General features: G+C 46.0%; 2 protein-coding genes across 5 annotated transcripts in view; both read left to right on the top strand.

Moving 5' to 3' along the window:
• The window catches only part of mtr (5-methyltetrahydrofolate-homocysteine methyltransferase), a 61402-nt gene extending 58999 nt beyond the window's left edge, over nt 1-2403 (top strand). For all 4 annotated transcript variants that reach the window (XM_071394722.1, XM_071394723.1, XM_071394726.1 and 1 more), the window contains one exon: nt 392-2403. In XM_071394722.1, the coding sequence (XP_071250823.1) occupies nt 392-478 (87 nt within the window). In that variant the 3' untranslated portion in view covers nt 479-2403. The remainder of the gene's footprint in view (nt 1-391) is intronic.
• Nucleotides 2404-2590: 187 nt separating this feature from the next.
• The window catches only part of LOC139569895 (ryanodine receptor 2-like), a 129371-nt gene continuing 119356 nt past the window's right edge, over nt 2591-12605 (top strand). Inside the window, exon 1 of the mRNA XM_071391219.1 lies at nt 2591-2991. Within this exon, the coding sequence (XP_071247320.1) occupies nt 2812-2991 (180 nt within the window). The 5' untranslated portion in view covers nt 2591-2811. The remainder of the gene's footprint in view (nt 2992-12605) is intronic.

The raw sequence follows: 12605 nt of genomic DNA on the forward strand, positions 1-12605 counted from the left end.
CATTATGTTAATGTGTGGTATGTCATGACATTATGTTAATGTGTGGTTTGTCATGACATTATGTTAATGTGTGGTATGTTAATGTGTGGTATGTCATGACATTATGTTAATGTGTGGTATGTCATGACATTATGTTAATGTGTGGTATGTCATGACATTATGTTAATGGTGGTAATGTGTGGTATGTCATTATGTTAATGTGTGGTATGTCATGACATTATGTTAATGTGTGGTATGTCATGACATTATGTTAATGTGTGGTATGTCATGACATTATGTTAATGTGTGGTATGTCATGACATTATGTTAATGTGTGGTATGTCATGACATTATGTTAATGTGTGGTATGTCATGACATTATGTTAATGTGTGGTTTGTCATGTTACCACAGGTGGAGGACTATGCTGGGAGGAAAGAGATGCCAGTGTCAGAGGTGGAACGCTGGCTGGGGCCAATCCTGGGCTACGACACTGACTGACAGTGATACTTCAACCAATCCTGGGCTACGACACTGACTAACAGTGATACTTCAACCAATCCTGGGCTACGACACTGACTGACAGTGATACTTCAACCAATCCTGGGCTACGACACTGACTAACAGTGATACTTCAACCAATCCTGGGCTACGACACTGACTGACAGTGATACTTCAACCAATCCTGGGCTACGACACTGACTAACAGTGATACTTCAACCAATCCTGGGCTACGACACTGACTGACAGTGATACTTCAACCAATCCTGGGCTACGACACTGACTAACAGTGATACTTCAACCAATCCTGGGCTACGACACTTCTGCATCCACAACCACTACCTAGAAAACAGAGGCGCTGCTCAATGGTCATGTCTAGATGGGATACAGCTTTTGTCAAATTCTAACCCCTTTCCCAACCTTAACCCAATTATCCTAACCTGCTACGTTAATTCTCCCAAACCTGCTACGTTAATTCTCCCAAACCTGCTACGTTAATTCTCCCTAACCTGCTACGTTAATTCTCCCAAACCTGCTACGTTAATTCTCCCTAACCTGCTACGTTAATTCTCCCAAACCTGCTACGTTAATTCTCCCAAACCTGCTACGTTAATTCTCCCAAACCTGCTACGTTAATTCCCCCTAACCTGCTACGTTAATTCTCCCAAACCTGCTACGTTAATTCTCCCTAACCTGCTACGTTAATTCTCCCAAACCTGCTACGTTAATTCTCCCAAACCTGCTACGTTAATTCTCCCTAACCTGCTACGTTAATTCTCCCTAACCTGCTACGTTAATTCTCCCTAACCTGCTACGTTAATTCTCCCAAACCTGCTACGTTAATTCTCCCAAACCTGCTACGTTAATTCTCCCAAACCTGCTATGTTAATTCTCCTAACCTGCTATGTTAATTCTCCTAATCTTAACCTAATTCTCCTAACCTGCTATGTTAATTCTCCTAACCTGCTATGTTAATTCTCCTAATCTTAACCTAATTCTCCTAACCTGCTATGTTAATTCTCCTAATCTTAACCTAATTATCTTAACCTGCTATGTTAATTCTCCTAACCTGCTATGTTAATTCTCCTAACCTGCTATGTTAATTCTCCTAACCTGCTATGTTAATTATCCTAACCTGCTATGTTAATTCTCCTAACCTGCTATGTTAATTCTCCTAACCTGCTACGTTAATTCTCCTAATCTTAACCTAATTATCCTAACCTGCTATGTTAATTCTCCTAATCTTAACCTAATTATCCTAACCTGCTATGTTAATTCTCCTAACCTGCTACGTTAATTCTCCTAAGCTTAACCTAATTCTCCTAACCTGCTAAGAAAAGTAAATTCTGAAAAAATCTGCATCCCTTCTAGACCCCTGCTTAAAGGGCCAGATTTTATTTTTAAACGTACACTTCACGTGAACCTGTTGCCAATGTCATTTATACTTTTTTTCTGGCAATCACAATCTTAGATTTTAATCATTAACAGATACGTATGGTTAAATTTCAGAGTTTGATTTGTTCATTAGGGACATATTAGGTTCTAGAAGATTTCCTCATCAGTTTTCATTTGAGATTGTATTTATGCTAATTAGATACGACTTGTTTTACAATTAGTAAACATGGTCTTCATCACAAAGTGTACACTTACTTGACATGCCGTATTAATGTCTAAACCTCTAAAAAGGTACATGTTTTTAGGAATGGTTATTGTAAATTACGGATTTTAATGATTTCACAATTTGTCTTAAAGAAATGTGCCAAAAACTAGTGACTGACCAGTTATCATTGTCATTTGCAATGTTATCCTGGAGGTGTCCACTATTTCTGAAAATAAGTATTGATTTTTTTATTTTATGAATGTTCTGACATTACAATGTTTGATCTGGAACCATATTCATTTCGTATAAAATAATTTGCTCAGTATGTCGCTCTCTCTTGTCTGCTGTATTATACGATTACAAAACAACACTAGCTACACCACGATAAACAGTTCATATACTATATTGTCTGGCCTTGTATTGACATATTGATTGATTAGTTAGTTGATCGGGATATGCCTCCCGTGATAAAACAGCAACATTCCTGACATACCGCAAGCTAATCATATCTTAACGAATTTGAATGACTCAATCAACCAGAATCCACTACCACCGTCGGTGTAGTACGCCGTTCTTCAATAACAGTAGTGTGGTATCTTCCTTCATCCCGTTCACGTTGCTGCACCATCTGTTTTGAAATGATACCGGAAGAGGGGGCACAGTGATCATCTTCAAGTCTCGGCTCACACACACCTGCACAACTCCTCCCCGTTTTGAACATGTAACCCGTCCAATGAGAGCGAGGCAACACACACTGGGTTATTCTCCAGCTCCGGTCAGCAGCATCGCCGGTGCTGCCTTCTGTCGCCTCCACACGGATACTCCGTTCAGCTCTGTCGGGTCTCTGTCGCGGACGGCAACTATGGCTGATGCGGGAGAAGCCGGAGAAGATGAAAGACAGTTCCTACGAACCGTAAGTGCATTTCTAAACGATTACACTGTTGTAATATGTCGGGTTTGATACTGCTGTTGGTTCGGTTGTTGACTTGTCTGCATCGCGTTAGAATCCTCCGGTTCGGTTCTGGCTGTTGGCGCAGAGTTTACCGCAAGCTGCTGCGCCGCGCTGAGCGCAGAGACTACAATTGACAGCTTTATGTGTCATGTCGTTATTTATAATTAATTTGACTTTTAAGTTCACGGGGATCTTGACAAATGGTGAACGTGATTCGTCATGACGATGTCGCATCATCTACAGTGCCATCTGGAAGTCGCATCGTGGGTGTCAAAGGATGGAGCGCCCGAGCTTGGTTTTTACTGTGAAAGTAGCCTACGGATGCCGAGGTGCTGAAATAGTACAAATAGAGAAAAACAATGATTAGATGTCACGGATTGAATTGTGGACAAAGGTAGTAGCTAATATCTATGGAATAGCCGTTATTGAGCCCTATGCTAAACACTGAGTTTGTAACACTTCTGCTCTATCCTATCGATTCGCCACTGCAGTCAGCTGCATGCCGTGAGATGGGCTTGACAGTGAGGGGCGGGAGGTAGTTGTGGTGATGAATAGGATAATTATATATTCATTTGTTGATAGTCTACTACTGCAAAGGTGTTTCAACGATGCTGTCTACCTGGTCAGTGTGTGTTTGTTTAATCTACATCTAGGCTGTGATGCCAGTCCATCTAGGCTGTGATGCCAGTCCATCTAGGCTGTGATGCCAGTCCATCTAGGCTGTGATGCCAGTCCGTCTAGGCTGTGATGCCAGTCCGTCTAGGCTGTGATGCCAGTCCATCTAGGCTGTGATGCCAGTCCATCTAGGCTGTGATGCCAGTCCGTCTAGGCTGTGATGCCAGTCCATCTAGGCTGTGATGTGGGAGCTGGTGACCACGTCTGTTTGCTTGCTTAGTGCTGTAAGCAAAATTTCTGTCATTTGATTGGCTGCATTATCTAACATAATGACAATTGCTACCTTATATAGCAGCCCCTCCTCTGCCCTAATAGATAGCAGCCCTGGGCTGATCCTGCAGCATCACTCCTGAACAGAATGTCTGCCTCCTCTGTCTCTCTCTCTCTCTCTCTCTCTCTCTCTCTCTCTCTCTCTCTCTCTCTCTCTCTCTCTCTCTCTCTCTCTCTCTCTCTGTCTGTCTCTCTGTCTCTCTGTCTCTCTGTCTCTCTGTCTCTCTGTCTCTCTGTCTCTCTGTCTCTCTGTGTCTCTGTCTCTGTCTCTGTCTCTGTCTCTGTCTCTGTCTCTCGCTCTCGCTCTCGCTCTCGCTCTCGCTCTCGCTCTCGCTCTCTGTCTCTGTCTCTCTCTCTGTCTCTCTCTCAATTCAATTCAATTCAATTCAAGGGGCTTTATTGGCATGGGAAACATGTGTTAACATTGCCAAAGCAAGTGAGGTAGATAATATACAAAAGTGAAATAAACAATAAAAATTAACAGTAAACATTACACATACAGAAGTTTCAAAACAATAAAGACATGACAAATGTCATATTATATATATACAGTGTTGTAACAATGTACAAATGGTTAAAGCACACAAGTTAAAATAAATAAACATAAATATGGGTTGTATTTACAATGGTGTTTGTTCTTCACTGGTTGCCCTTTTCTTGTGGCAACAGGTCACAAATCTTGCTGCTGTGATGGCACACTGTGGAATTTCACCCAGTAGATATGGGAGTTTATCAAAATTGGATTTGTTTTCGAATTCTTTGTGGATCTGTGTAATCTGAGGGAAATATGTCTCTCTAATATGGTCATACATTGGCATCTCTCTCTCTCTCTCTCTTTATATGTCTCTCTCTCTCTCTCTCTCTCTCTCTCTCTCTCTCTTTATGTCGCTCTCTCTCTCTTTATGTCTCTCTCTCTCTCTCTCTCTGTGTGTCTCAACGCAAAGAGTAGGAGGAGAGATGTCTGTCTGTAGGCTAAACACAGGAGCGGTTTATACTGACTGACTGTTGGTTTGGCTTCAAACCAATACAGATATGTGCATGGAGTTTTACGGTTTGTAGTCTCATCATCAGGCTGTTATAAACTCAGCAAAAAAAGAAACGTCCTCTCACTGTCAACTGCGTTTATCTTCAGCAAACTTAACATCTGTAAATATTTGTATGAACATAACAAGATTCAACATCTTAGACATAAACTGAACAAGTTCCACAGACATGTGACTAACAGAGATGGAATAATGTGTCCCTGAACAAAGGGGGGGTCAAAATCAAAAGTAAGTCAGTATCTGGTGTGGCCACCAGCTGCATTAAGTACTGCAGTGCATCTCCTCGTCGTGGACTGCACCAGATTTGCCAGTTCTTGCTGTGAGATGTTACCCCACTCTTCCACCAAGGCACCTGCAAGTTCCCGGACATTTCTGGGGGGAATCAGGTAGTCCTGAGGCATGGTCCTAGGGCTCAGGTCCTTCGAGAGAAGAGAAAGAGAGAGAGAATTAGAGGGAGCATACTTAAATTCACACAGGACACTGGAGAAGACAGGAGAAATACTCCAGATATAACAGACTGACCCTAGCCCCCCGACACATAAACTATTGCAGCATAAATACTGGAGGCTGAGACAGGAGGGGCCGGGACACACTGTGGCCCCATCCGACTATACCCCCGGACAGGGCCAAACAGGCAGGATATAACCCCACACACTTTGCCAAAGCACAGCCTCCACACCACTAGAGGGATATCTTCAACCACCAACTTACTACCCTGAGACAAGGCCGAGTATAGCCCACAAAGATCTCCGCCACGGCAAGAACCCGAGGGGGGCGTCAACCCGGACAGGAAGATCACGTCACAAACTCAAGTTCCCCTCCTAGGGACGGCATGAAAGAGCACCAGTAAGCCAGTGACTCAGCCCCTGTAATAGGGTTTGAGGCAGAGAATCCCAGTGGAGAGAGGGGAACTGGCCAGGCAGAGACAGCAAGGGCGGTTCGTTGCTTCAGAGCCTTTCCGTTCACCTTCACACTCCTGGGCCAGACTACACTCAATCATAGGACCTACTGAAGAGATAAGTCTTCAGTAAAGACTTAAAGGTTGAGACCGAGTCTGCGTCTCTCACATGGGTAGGCAGACCGTTCCATAAAAATGGAGATCTATAGGAGAAAGCCCTGCCTCCAGCTGTTTGCTTAGAAATTCTAGGGACAATAAGGAGGCCTGCGTCTTGTGACCGTAGCGTACGTGTAGGTATGTACGACAGGACCAAATCGGTAAGATAGGTAGGAGCAAGCCCATGTAATGCTTTGTAAGTTAGCAGTAAAACCTTGAAATCAGCCCTTGCCTTAACAGGAAGCCAGTGTAGAGAGGCTAGCACTGGAGGAATGTGATCAAAGTTTTGGGTTCTAGTCAAGATTCTAGCAGCCGTGTTTAGCACTAACTGAAGTTTATTTAGTGCTTTAGCCGGAAAGTAGGGCATTGCAGTAGTCTAACCTAGAAGTGACAAAAGCATGGATTCATTTTCATGCATACTTTTTGGACAGAAAGTTTCTGATTTTTGCAATGTTACATAAGATGGAAAAAAGCTGTCCTTGAAACAGTCTTGATATGTTTGTTAAAAGAGAGATCAGGGTCCAGAGTAACGCCGAGGTCCTTCACAGTTTTATTTGAGACGACTGTACAACCATCAAGATTAATTGCCAGATCCAACAGAAGATCTCTTTGTTTCTCCGGACCTAGAACAAGCATCTCTGTTTTGTCCGAGTTTAAAAGTACTCAAAGCCCTTCCACTTACTTATGTCTGAAACACAGGCTCCCAAAGAGGGACATTTTTGGCCTTCACCATGTTTCATCGAAATGTACAGCTGTGTATCGTAAACATTATGTTTCCTAATGACATCACCAAGAGGTAAAATATGTTGTGAAAACCATAGTGGTCCTAAAACGGAATCTTGAGGAACACCGAAATGTACAGTTGATTTGTCAGAAGACAAACCATTCACAGAGACAAACTGATATCTTTCCGACAGATAAGATCTAAACCAGGCCAGAACTTGTCCGTGTAGACCAATTTGGGTTTCCAATCTCTACAAAAGAATGTGGTGAATGGTATCAAAAGCCGCACTAAGGTCTAGGAGCACGAGGACAGATGCAGAGCCTCGGTCTGACACCATTAAAAGGTAATTTACCACCTTCACAAGTGCAATCTCAGTGCTATGATGGGGTCTAAAACCAGACTGAAGCGTTTCGTATACATTGTTTGTCTTCAGGAAGGCAGTGAGTTGCTACGCAACAGCTTTTTCTAACGAATGGGAGATTTTTTTAGTTTTGAAAATATTTTCTGGGTCAAGGTTTGGCTTTTATTATGTTCAACATAGGAGGGCCGAGCACAGGCAGCAGCTCTTTCAGTAGTTTAGTTGGAATAGGGTCCAGTTATGCAGCTTGAAGGTTTAGAGGCCATAACTATTTTCATCAATGTGTCAAGAGATAGAGGATTAAAAATCTTGAGTGTCTCCCTTGAGCCTAAGTCCTGGCAGTGTTGTGCAGACTCCGGACCACTGAGCCTAGGTCCTGGCAGTGTTGTGCAGACTCCAGACCACTGAGCCTAAGTCCTGGCAGTGTTGTGCAGACTCCAGACCACTGAGCCTAAGTCCTGGCAGTGTTGTGCAGACTCCGGACCACTGAGCTTTGGAGAAATTCCTCCGTAACTCTCACCATAGAGAGAGGTTCTTCCTCCATAACTCTCACCATAGAGAGAGGTTCTTCCTCTTCCTCCATAACTCTCACCATAGAGAGGTTCTCCCTCTTCCTCCATAACTCTCACCATAGAGAGGTTCTTCCTCTTCCTCCATAACTCTCACCATAGAGAGAGGTTCTCCCTCTTCCTCCATAACTCTCACCATAGAGAGAGGTTCTTCCTCTTCCTCCGTAACTCTCACCATAGAGAGGTTCTTCCTCTTCCTCCATAACTCTCACCATAGAGAGGTTCTCCCTCTTCCTCCATAACTCTCACCATAGAGGTTCTTCCTCTTCCTCCATAACTCTCACCATAGAGAGAGGTTCTCCCTCTTCCTCCATAACTCTCACCATAGAGAGAGATTCTTCCTCTTCCTCCATCACTCTCACCATAGAGAGGTTCTCCCTCTTCCTCCATAACTCTCACCATAGAGAGGTTCTCCCTCTTCCTCCATAACTCTCACCATAGAGGTTCTTCCTCTTCCTCCATAACTCTCACCATAGAGAGAGGTCCTTCCTCTTCCTCCATAACTCTCACCATAGAGGTTCTTCCTCTTCCTCCATAACTCTCACCATAGAGAGAGGTCCTTCCTCTTCCTCCATAACTCTCACCATAGAGGTTCTTCCTCTTCCTCCATAACTCTCACCATAGAGAGAGGTTCTTCCTCTTCCTCCATAACTCTCACCATAGAGAGAGGTTCTTCCTCTCCTCTTCCTCCATAAATCACCATAGAGAGGTTCTTCCTCTTCCTCCATAACTCTCACCATAGAGAGAGGTTCTTCCTCTTCCTCCATAACTCTCACCATAGAGAGAGGTTCTTCCTCTTCCTCCATAACTCTCACCATAGAGAGAGGTTCTCCCTCTTCCTCCATAACTCTCACCATAGAGAGAGGTTCTTCCTCTTCCTCCATAACTCTCACCATAGAGAGAGGTTCTTCCTCTTCCTCCATAACTCTCACCATAGAGAGAGGTTCTTCCTCTTCCTCCATAACTCTCACCATAGAGAGAGGTTCTTCCTCCATAACTCTCACCATAGAGAGGTTCTTCCTCTTCCTCCATAACTCTCACCATAGAGAGAGGTTCTTCCTCTTCCTCCATAACTCTCACCATAGAGAGAGGTTCCTCCTCTTCCTCCATAACTCTCACCATAGAGAGAGGTTCTTCCTCTTCCTCCATAACTCTCACCATAGAGAGGGGTTCTTCCTCTTCATCCATAACTCTCACCATAGAGAGGTTCTTCCTCTTCCTCCATAACTCTCACCATAGAGAGGGGTTCTTCCTCTTCATCCATAACTCTCACCATAGAGAGGGGTTCTTCCTCTTCATCCATAACTCTCACCATAGAGAGAGGTTCTTCCTCTTCCTCCATAACTCTCACAATAGAGAGAGGTTCTTCCTCTTCCTCCATAACTCTCACCATAGAGAGAGGTTCTTCCTCTTCCTCCATAACTCTCACCATAGAGAGAGGTTCTTCCTCTTCCTCCATAACTCTCACCATAGAGAGAGGTTCTTCCTCTTCCTCCATAACTCTCACCATAGAGAGAGGTTCTTCCTCTTCCTCCATAACTCTCACCATAGAGAGAGGTTCTTCCTCTTCCTCCATAACTCTCACCATAGAGAGAGGTTCTTCCTCTTCCTCCATAACTCTCACCATAGAGAGAGGTTCTCCCTCTTCCTCCATAACTCTCACCATAGAGAGAGGTTCTTCCTCTTCCTCCATAACTCTCACCATAGAGAGAGGTTCTTCCTCTTCCTCCATAACTCTCACCATAGAGAGAGGTACTTCCTCTTCCTCCATAACTCTCACCATAGAGAGAGGTTCTTCCTCCATAACTCTCACCATAGAGAGGTTCTTCCTCTTCCTCCATAACTCTCACCATAGAGAGAGGTTCTTCCTCTTCCTCCATAACTCTCACCATAGAGAGAGGTTCTTCCTCTTCCTCCATAACTCTCACCATAGAGAGAGGTTCTTCCTCTTCCTCCATAACTCTCACCATAGAGAGGGGTTCTTCCTCTTCCTCCATAACTCTCACCATAGAGAGGTTCTTCCTCTTCCTCCATAACCCTCACCATAGAGAGGTTCTTCCTCTTCCTCCATAACTCTCACCATAGAGAGAGGTTCTTCCTCCATAACTCTCACCATAGAGAGAGGTTCTTCCTCTTCCTCCATAACTCTCACCATAGAGAGAGATTCGTCCTCTTCCTCCATAACTCTCACCATAGAGAGGTTCTTCCTCTTCCTCCATAACTCTCACCATAGAGAGAGGTTCTTCCTCCCTCTGTCCAATGGGGCGGCAGGTAGCCTAGTGGTTAGACTGGCTAGGTATCCCTCTGTCCAATGGGGCGGCAAGTAGCCTAGTAGTTAGACTGGCTAGGTATCCCTCTGTCCAATGGGGCGGCAGATAGCCTAGTGGTTAGACTGGCTAGGTATCCCTCTGTCCAATGGGGCGGCAGGTAGCCTAGTGGTTAGACTGGCTAGGTATCCCTCTGTCCAATGGGGCGGCAAGTAGCCTAGTAGTTAGACTGGCTAGGTATCCCTCTGTCCAATGGGGCGGCAGATAGCCTAGTGGTTAGACTGGCTAGGTATCCCTCTGTCCAATGGGGCGGCAGATAGCCTAGTGGTTAGACTGGCTAGGTATCCCTCTGTCCAATGGGGTGGTAGGTAGCCTAGTGGTTAGACTGGCTAGGTATCACTCTGTCCAATGGGGCGGCAGGTAGCCTAGCGGTTAGACTGGCTAGGTATCCCTCAGTCCAATGGGGCGGCAGGTAGCCTAGTGGTTAGACTGGCTAGGTATCCCTCTGTCCAATGGGGCGGCAGGTAGCCTAGTGGTTAGACTGGCTAGGTATCCCTCTGTCCAATGGGGCGGCAGGTAGCCTAATGGTTAGACTGGCTAGGTATCCCTCTGTCCAATGGGGCGGCAGGTAGCCTAGCGGTTAGACTGGCTAGGTATCCCTCTGTCCAATGGGGCGGCAGGTAGCCTAGTGGTTAGACTGACTAGTGGTTAGACTGGCTAGGTATCCCTCTGTCCAATGGGGCGGCAGGTAACCTAGTGGTTAGACTGGCTAGGTATCCCTCTGTCCAATGGGGCGGCAGGTAGCCTAGTGGTTAGACTGGCTAGGTATCCCTCTGTCCAATGGGGCGGCAGGTAGCCTAGTGGTTAGACTGGCTAGGTATCACTCTGTCCAATGGGGCGGCAGGTAGATGATTGTGGTCATAATCAATATACATTTTCTTCACAGCAGGAAATACTTTTGGACGATTCTAGAAGATTTGAAGTACTTGTTTTAGGAAGGTAGGGCACTTACAGTACAAAGCTAATTCTAAGTGGCAAGTACTTCACCAGGTACTCTACCAGGTACTCTACCAGGTACTCTACCAGGTACTCTACCAGGTACTTATTATTACTGTGGTCCATCTATGCAATGTAGGCTACTCTAACACAAGGTCTACTGGTCTACTGTAGAGGTAGACCAGCCCATATCTCCAGAGGTCCTAGTCCAGATGACAGAAGTGTGGAGGTAGAACAACCTGTATCTCCAGAGGTCCTAGTCCAGATGACAGAAGTCATTGTCATCCTATGGATTGTATTCATAGGCATTCTAACAGTTGCTTCCTGGCCAGATATGTTGTGGTCCTCCTAGGCTTGCCTGGCCTGATATGTTGTCGTCCTCCTAGGCTTGCCTGGCCTGATATGTTGTCGTCCTCCTAGGCTTGCCTGGCCTGATATGTTGTCGTCCTCCTAGGCTTGCCTGGCCTGATATGTTGTGGTCCTCCTAGGCTTGCCTGGCCTGATATGTTGTGGTCCTCCTAGGCTTGCCTGGCCTGATATGTTGTGGTCCTCCTAGGCTTGCCTGGCCTGATATGTTGTGGTCCTCCTAGGCTTGCCTGGCCTGATATGTTGTGGTCCTCCTAGGCTTGCCTGGCCTGATATGTTGTCGTCCTCCTAGGCTTGCCTGGCCTGATATGTTGTCGTCCTCCTAGGCTTGCCTGGCCTGATATGTTGTCGTCCTCCTAGGCTTGCCTGGCCTGATAGGTTGTCGTCCTCCTAGGCTTGCCTGGCCTGATATGTTGTGGTCCTCCTAGGCTTGCCTGGCCTGATAGGTTGTCGTCCTCCTAGGCTTGCCTGGCCTGATATGTTGTGGTCCTCCTAGGCTTGCCTGGCCTGATATGTTGTGGTCCTCCTAGGCTTGCCTGGCCTGATATGTTGTGGTCCTCCTAGGCTTGCCTGGCCTGATATGTTGTCGTCCTCCTAGGCTTGCCTGGCCTGATATGTTGTCGTCCTCCTAGGCTTGCCTGGCCTGATATGTTGTGGTCCTCCTAGGCTTGCCTGGCCTGATATGTTGTGGTCCTCCTAGGCTTGCCTGGCCTGATATGTTGTGGTCCTCCTAGGCTTGCCTGGCCTGATATGTTGTGGTCCTCCTAGGCTTGCCTGGCCTGATATGTTGTCGTCCTCCTAGGCTTGCCTGGCCTGATATGTTGTGGTCCTCCTAGGCTTGCCTGGCCTGATATGTTGTCGTCCTCCTAGGCTTGCCTGGCCTGATATGTTGTGGTCCTCCTAGGCTTGCCTGGCCTGATATGTTGTGGTCCTCCTAGGCTTGCCTGGCCTGATATGTTGTGGTCCTCCTAGGCTTGCCTGGCCTGATATGTTGTGGTCCTCCTAGGCTTGCCTGGCCTGATATGTTGTGGTCCTCCTAGGCTTGCCTGGCCTGATATGTTGTGGTCCTCCTAGGCTTGCCTGGCCTGATATGTTGTGGTCCTCCTAGGCTTGCCTGGCCTGATATGTTGTGGTCCTCCTAGGCTTGCCTGGCCTGATATGTTGTGGTCCTCCTAGGCTTGCCTGGCCTGATATGTTGTGGTCCTCCTAGGCTTGCCTGGCCTGATATGTTGTGGTCCTCCTAGGCTTGCCTG

Source organism: Salvelinus alpinus, chromosome 3, assembly GCF_045679555.1.
Source record: "Salvelinus alpinus chromosome 3, SLU_Salpinus.1, whole genome shotgun sequence".
Taxonomy (NCBI): domain Eukaryota; kingdom Metazoa; phylum Chordata; class Actinopteri; order Salmoniformes; family Salmonidae; genus Salvelinus; species Salvelinus alpinus.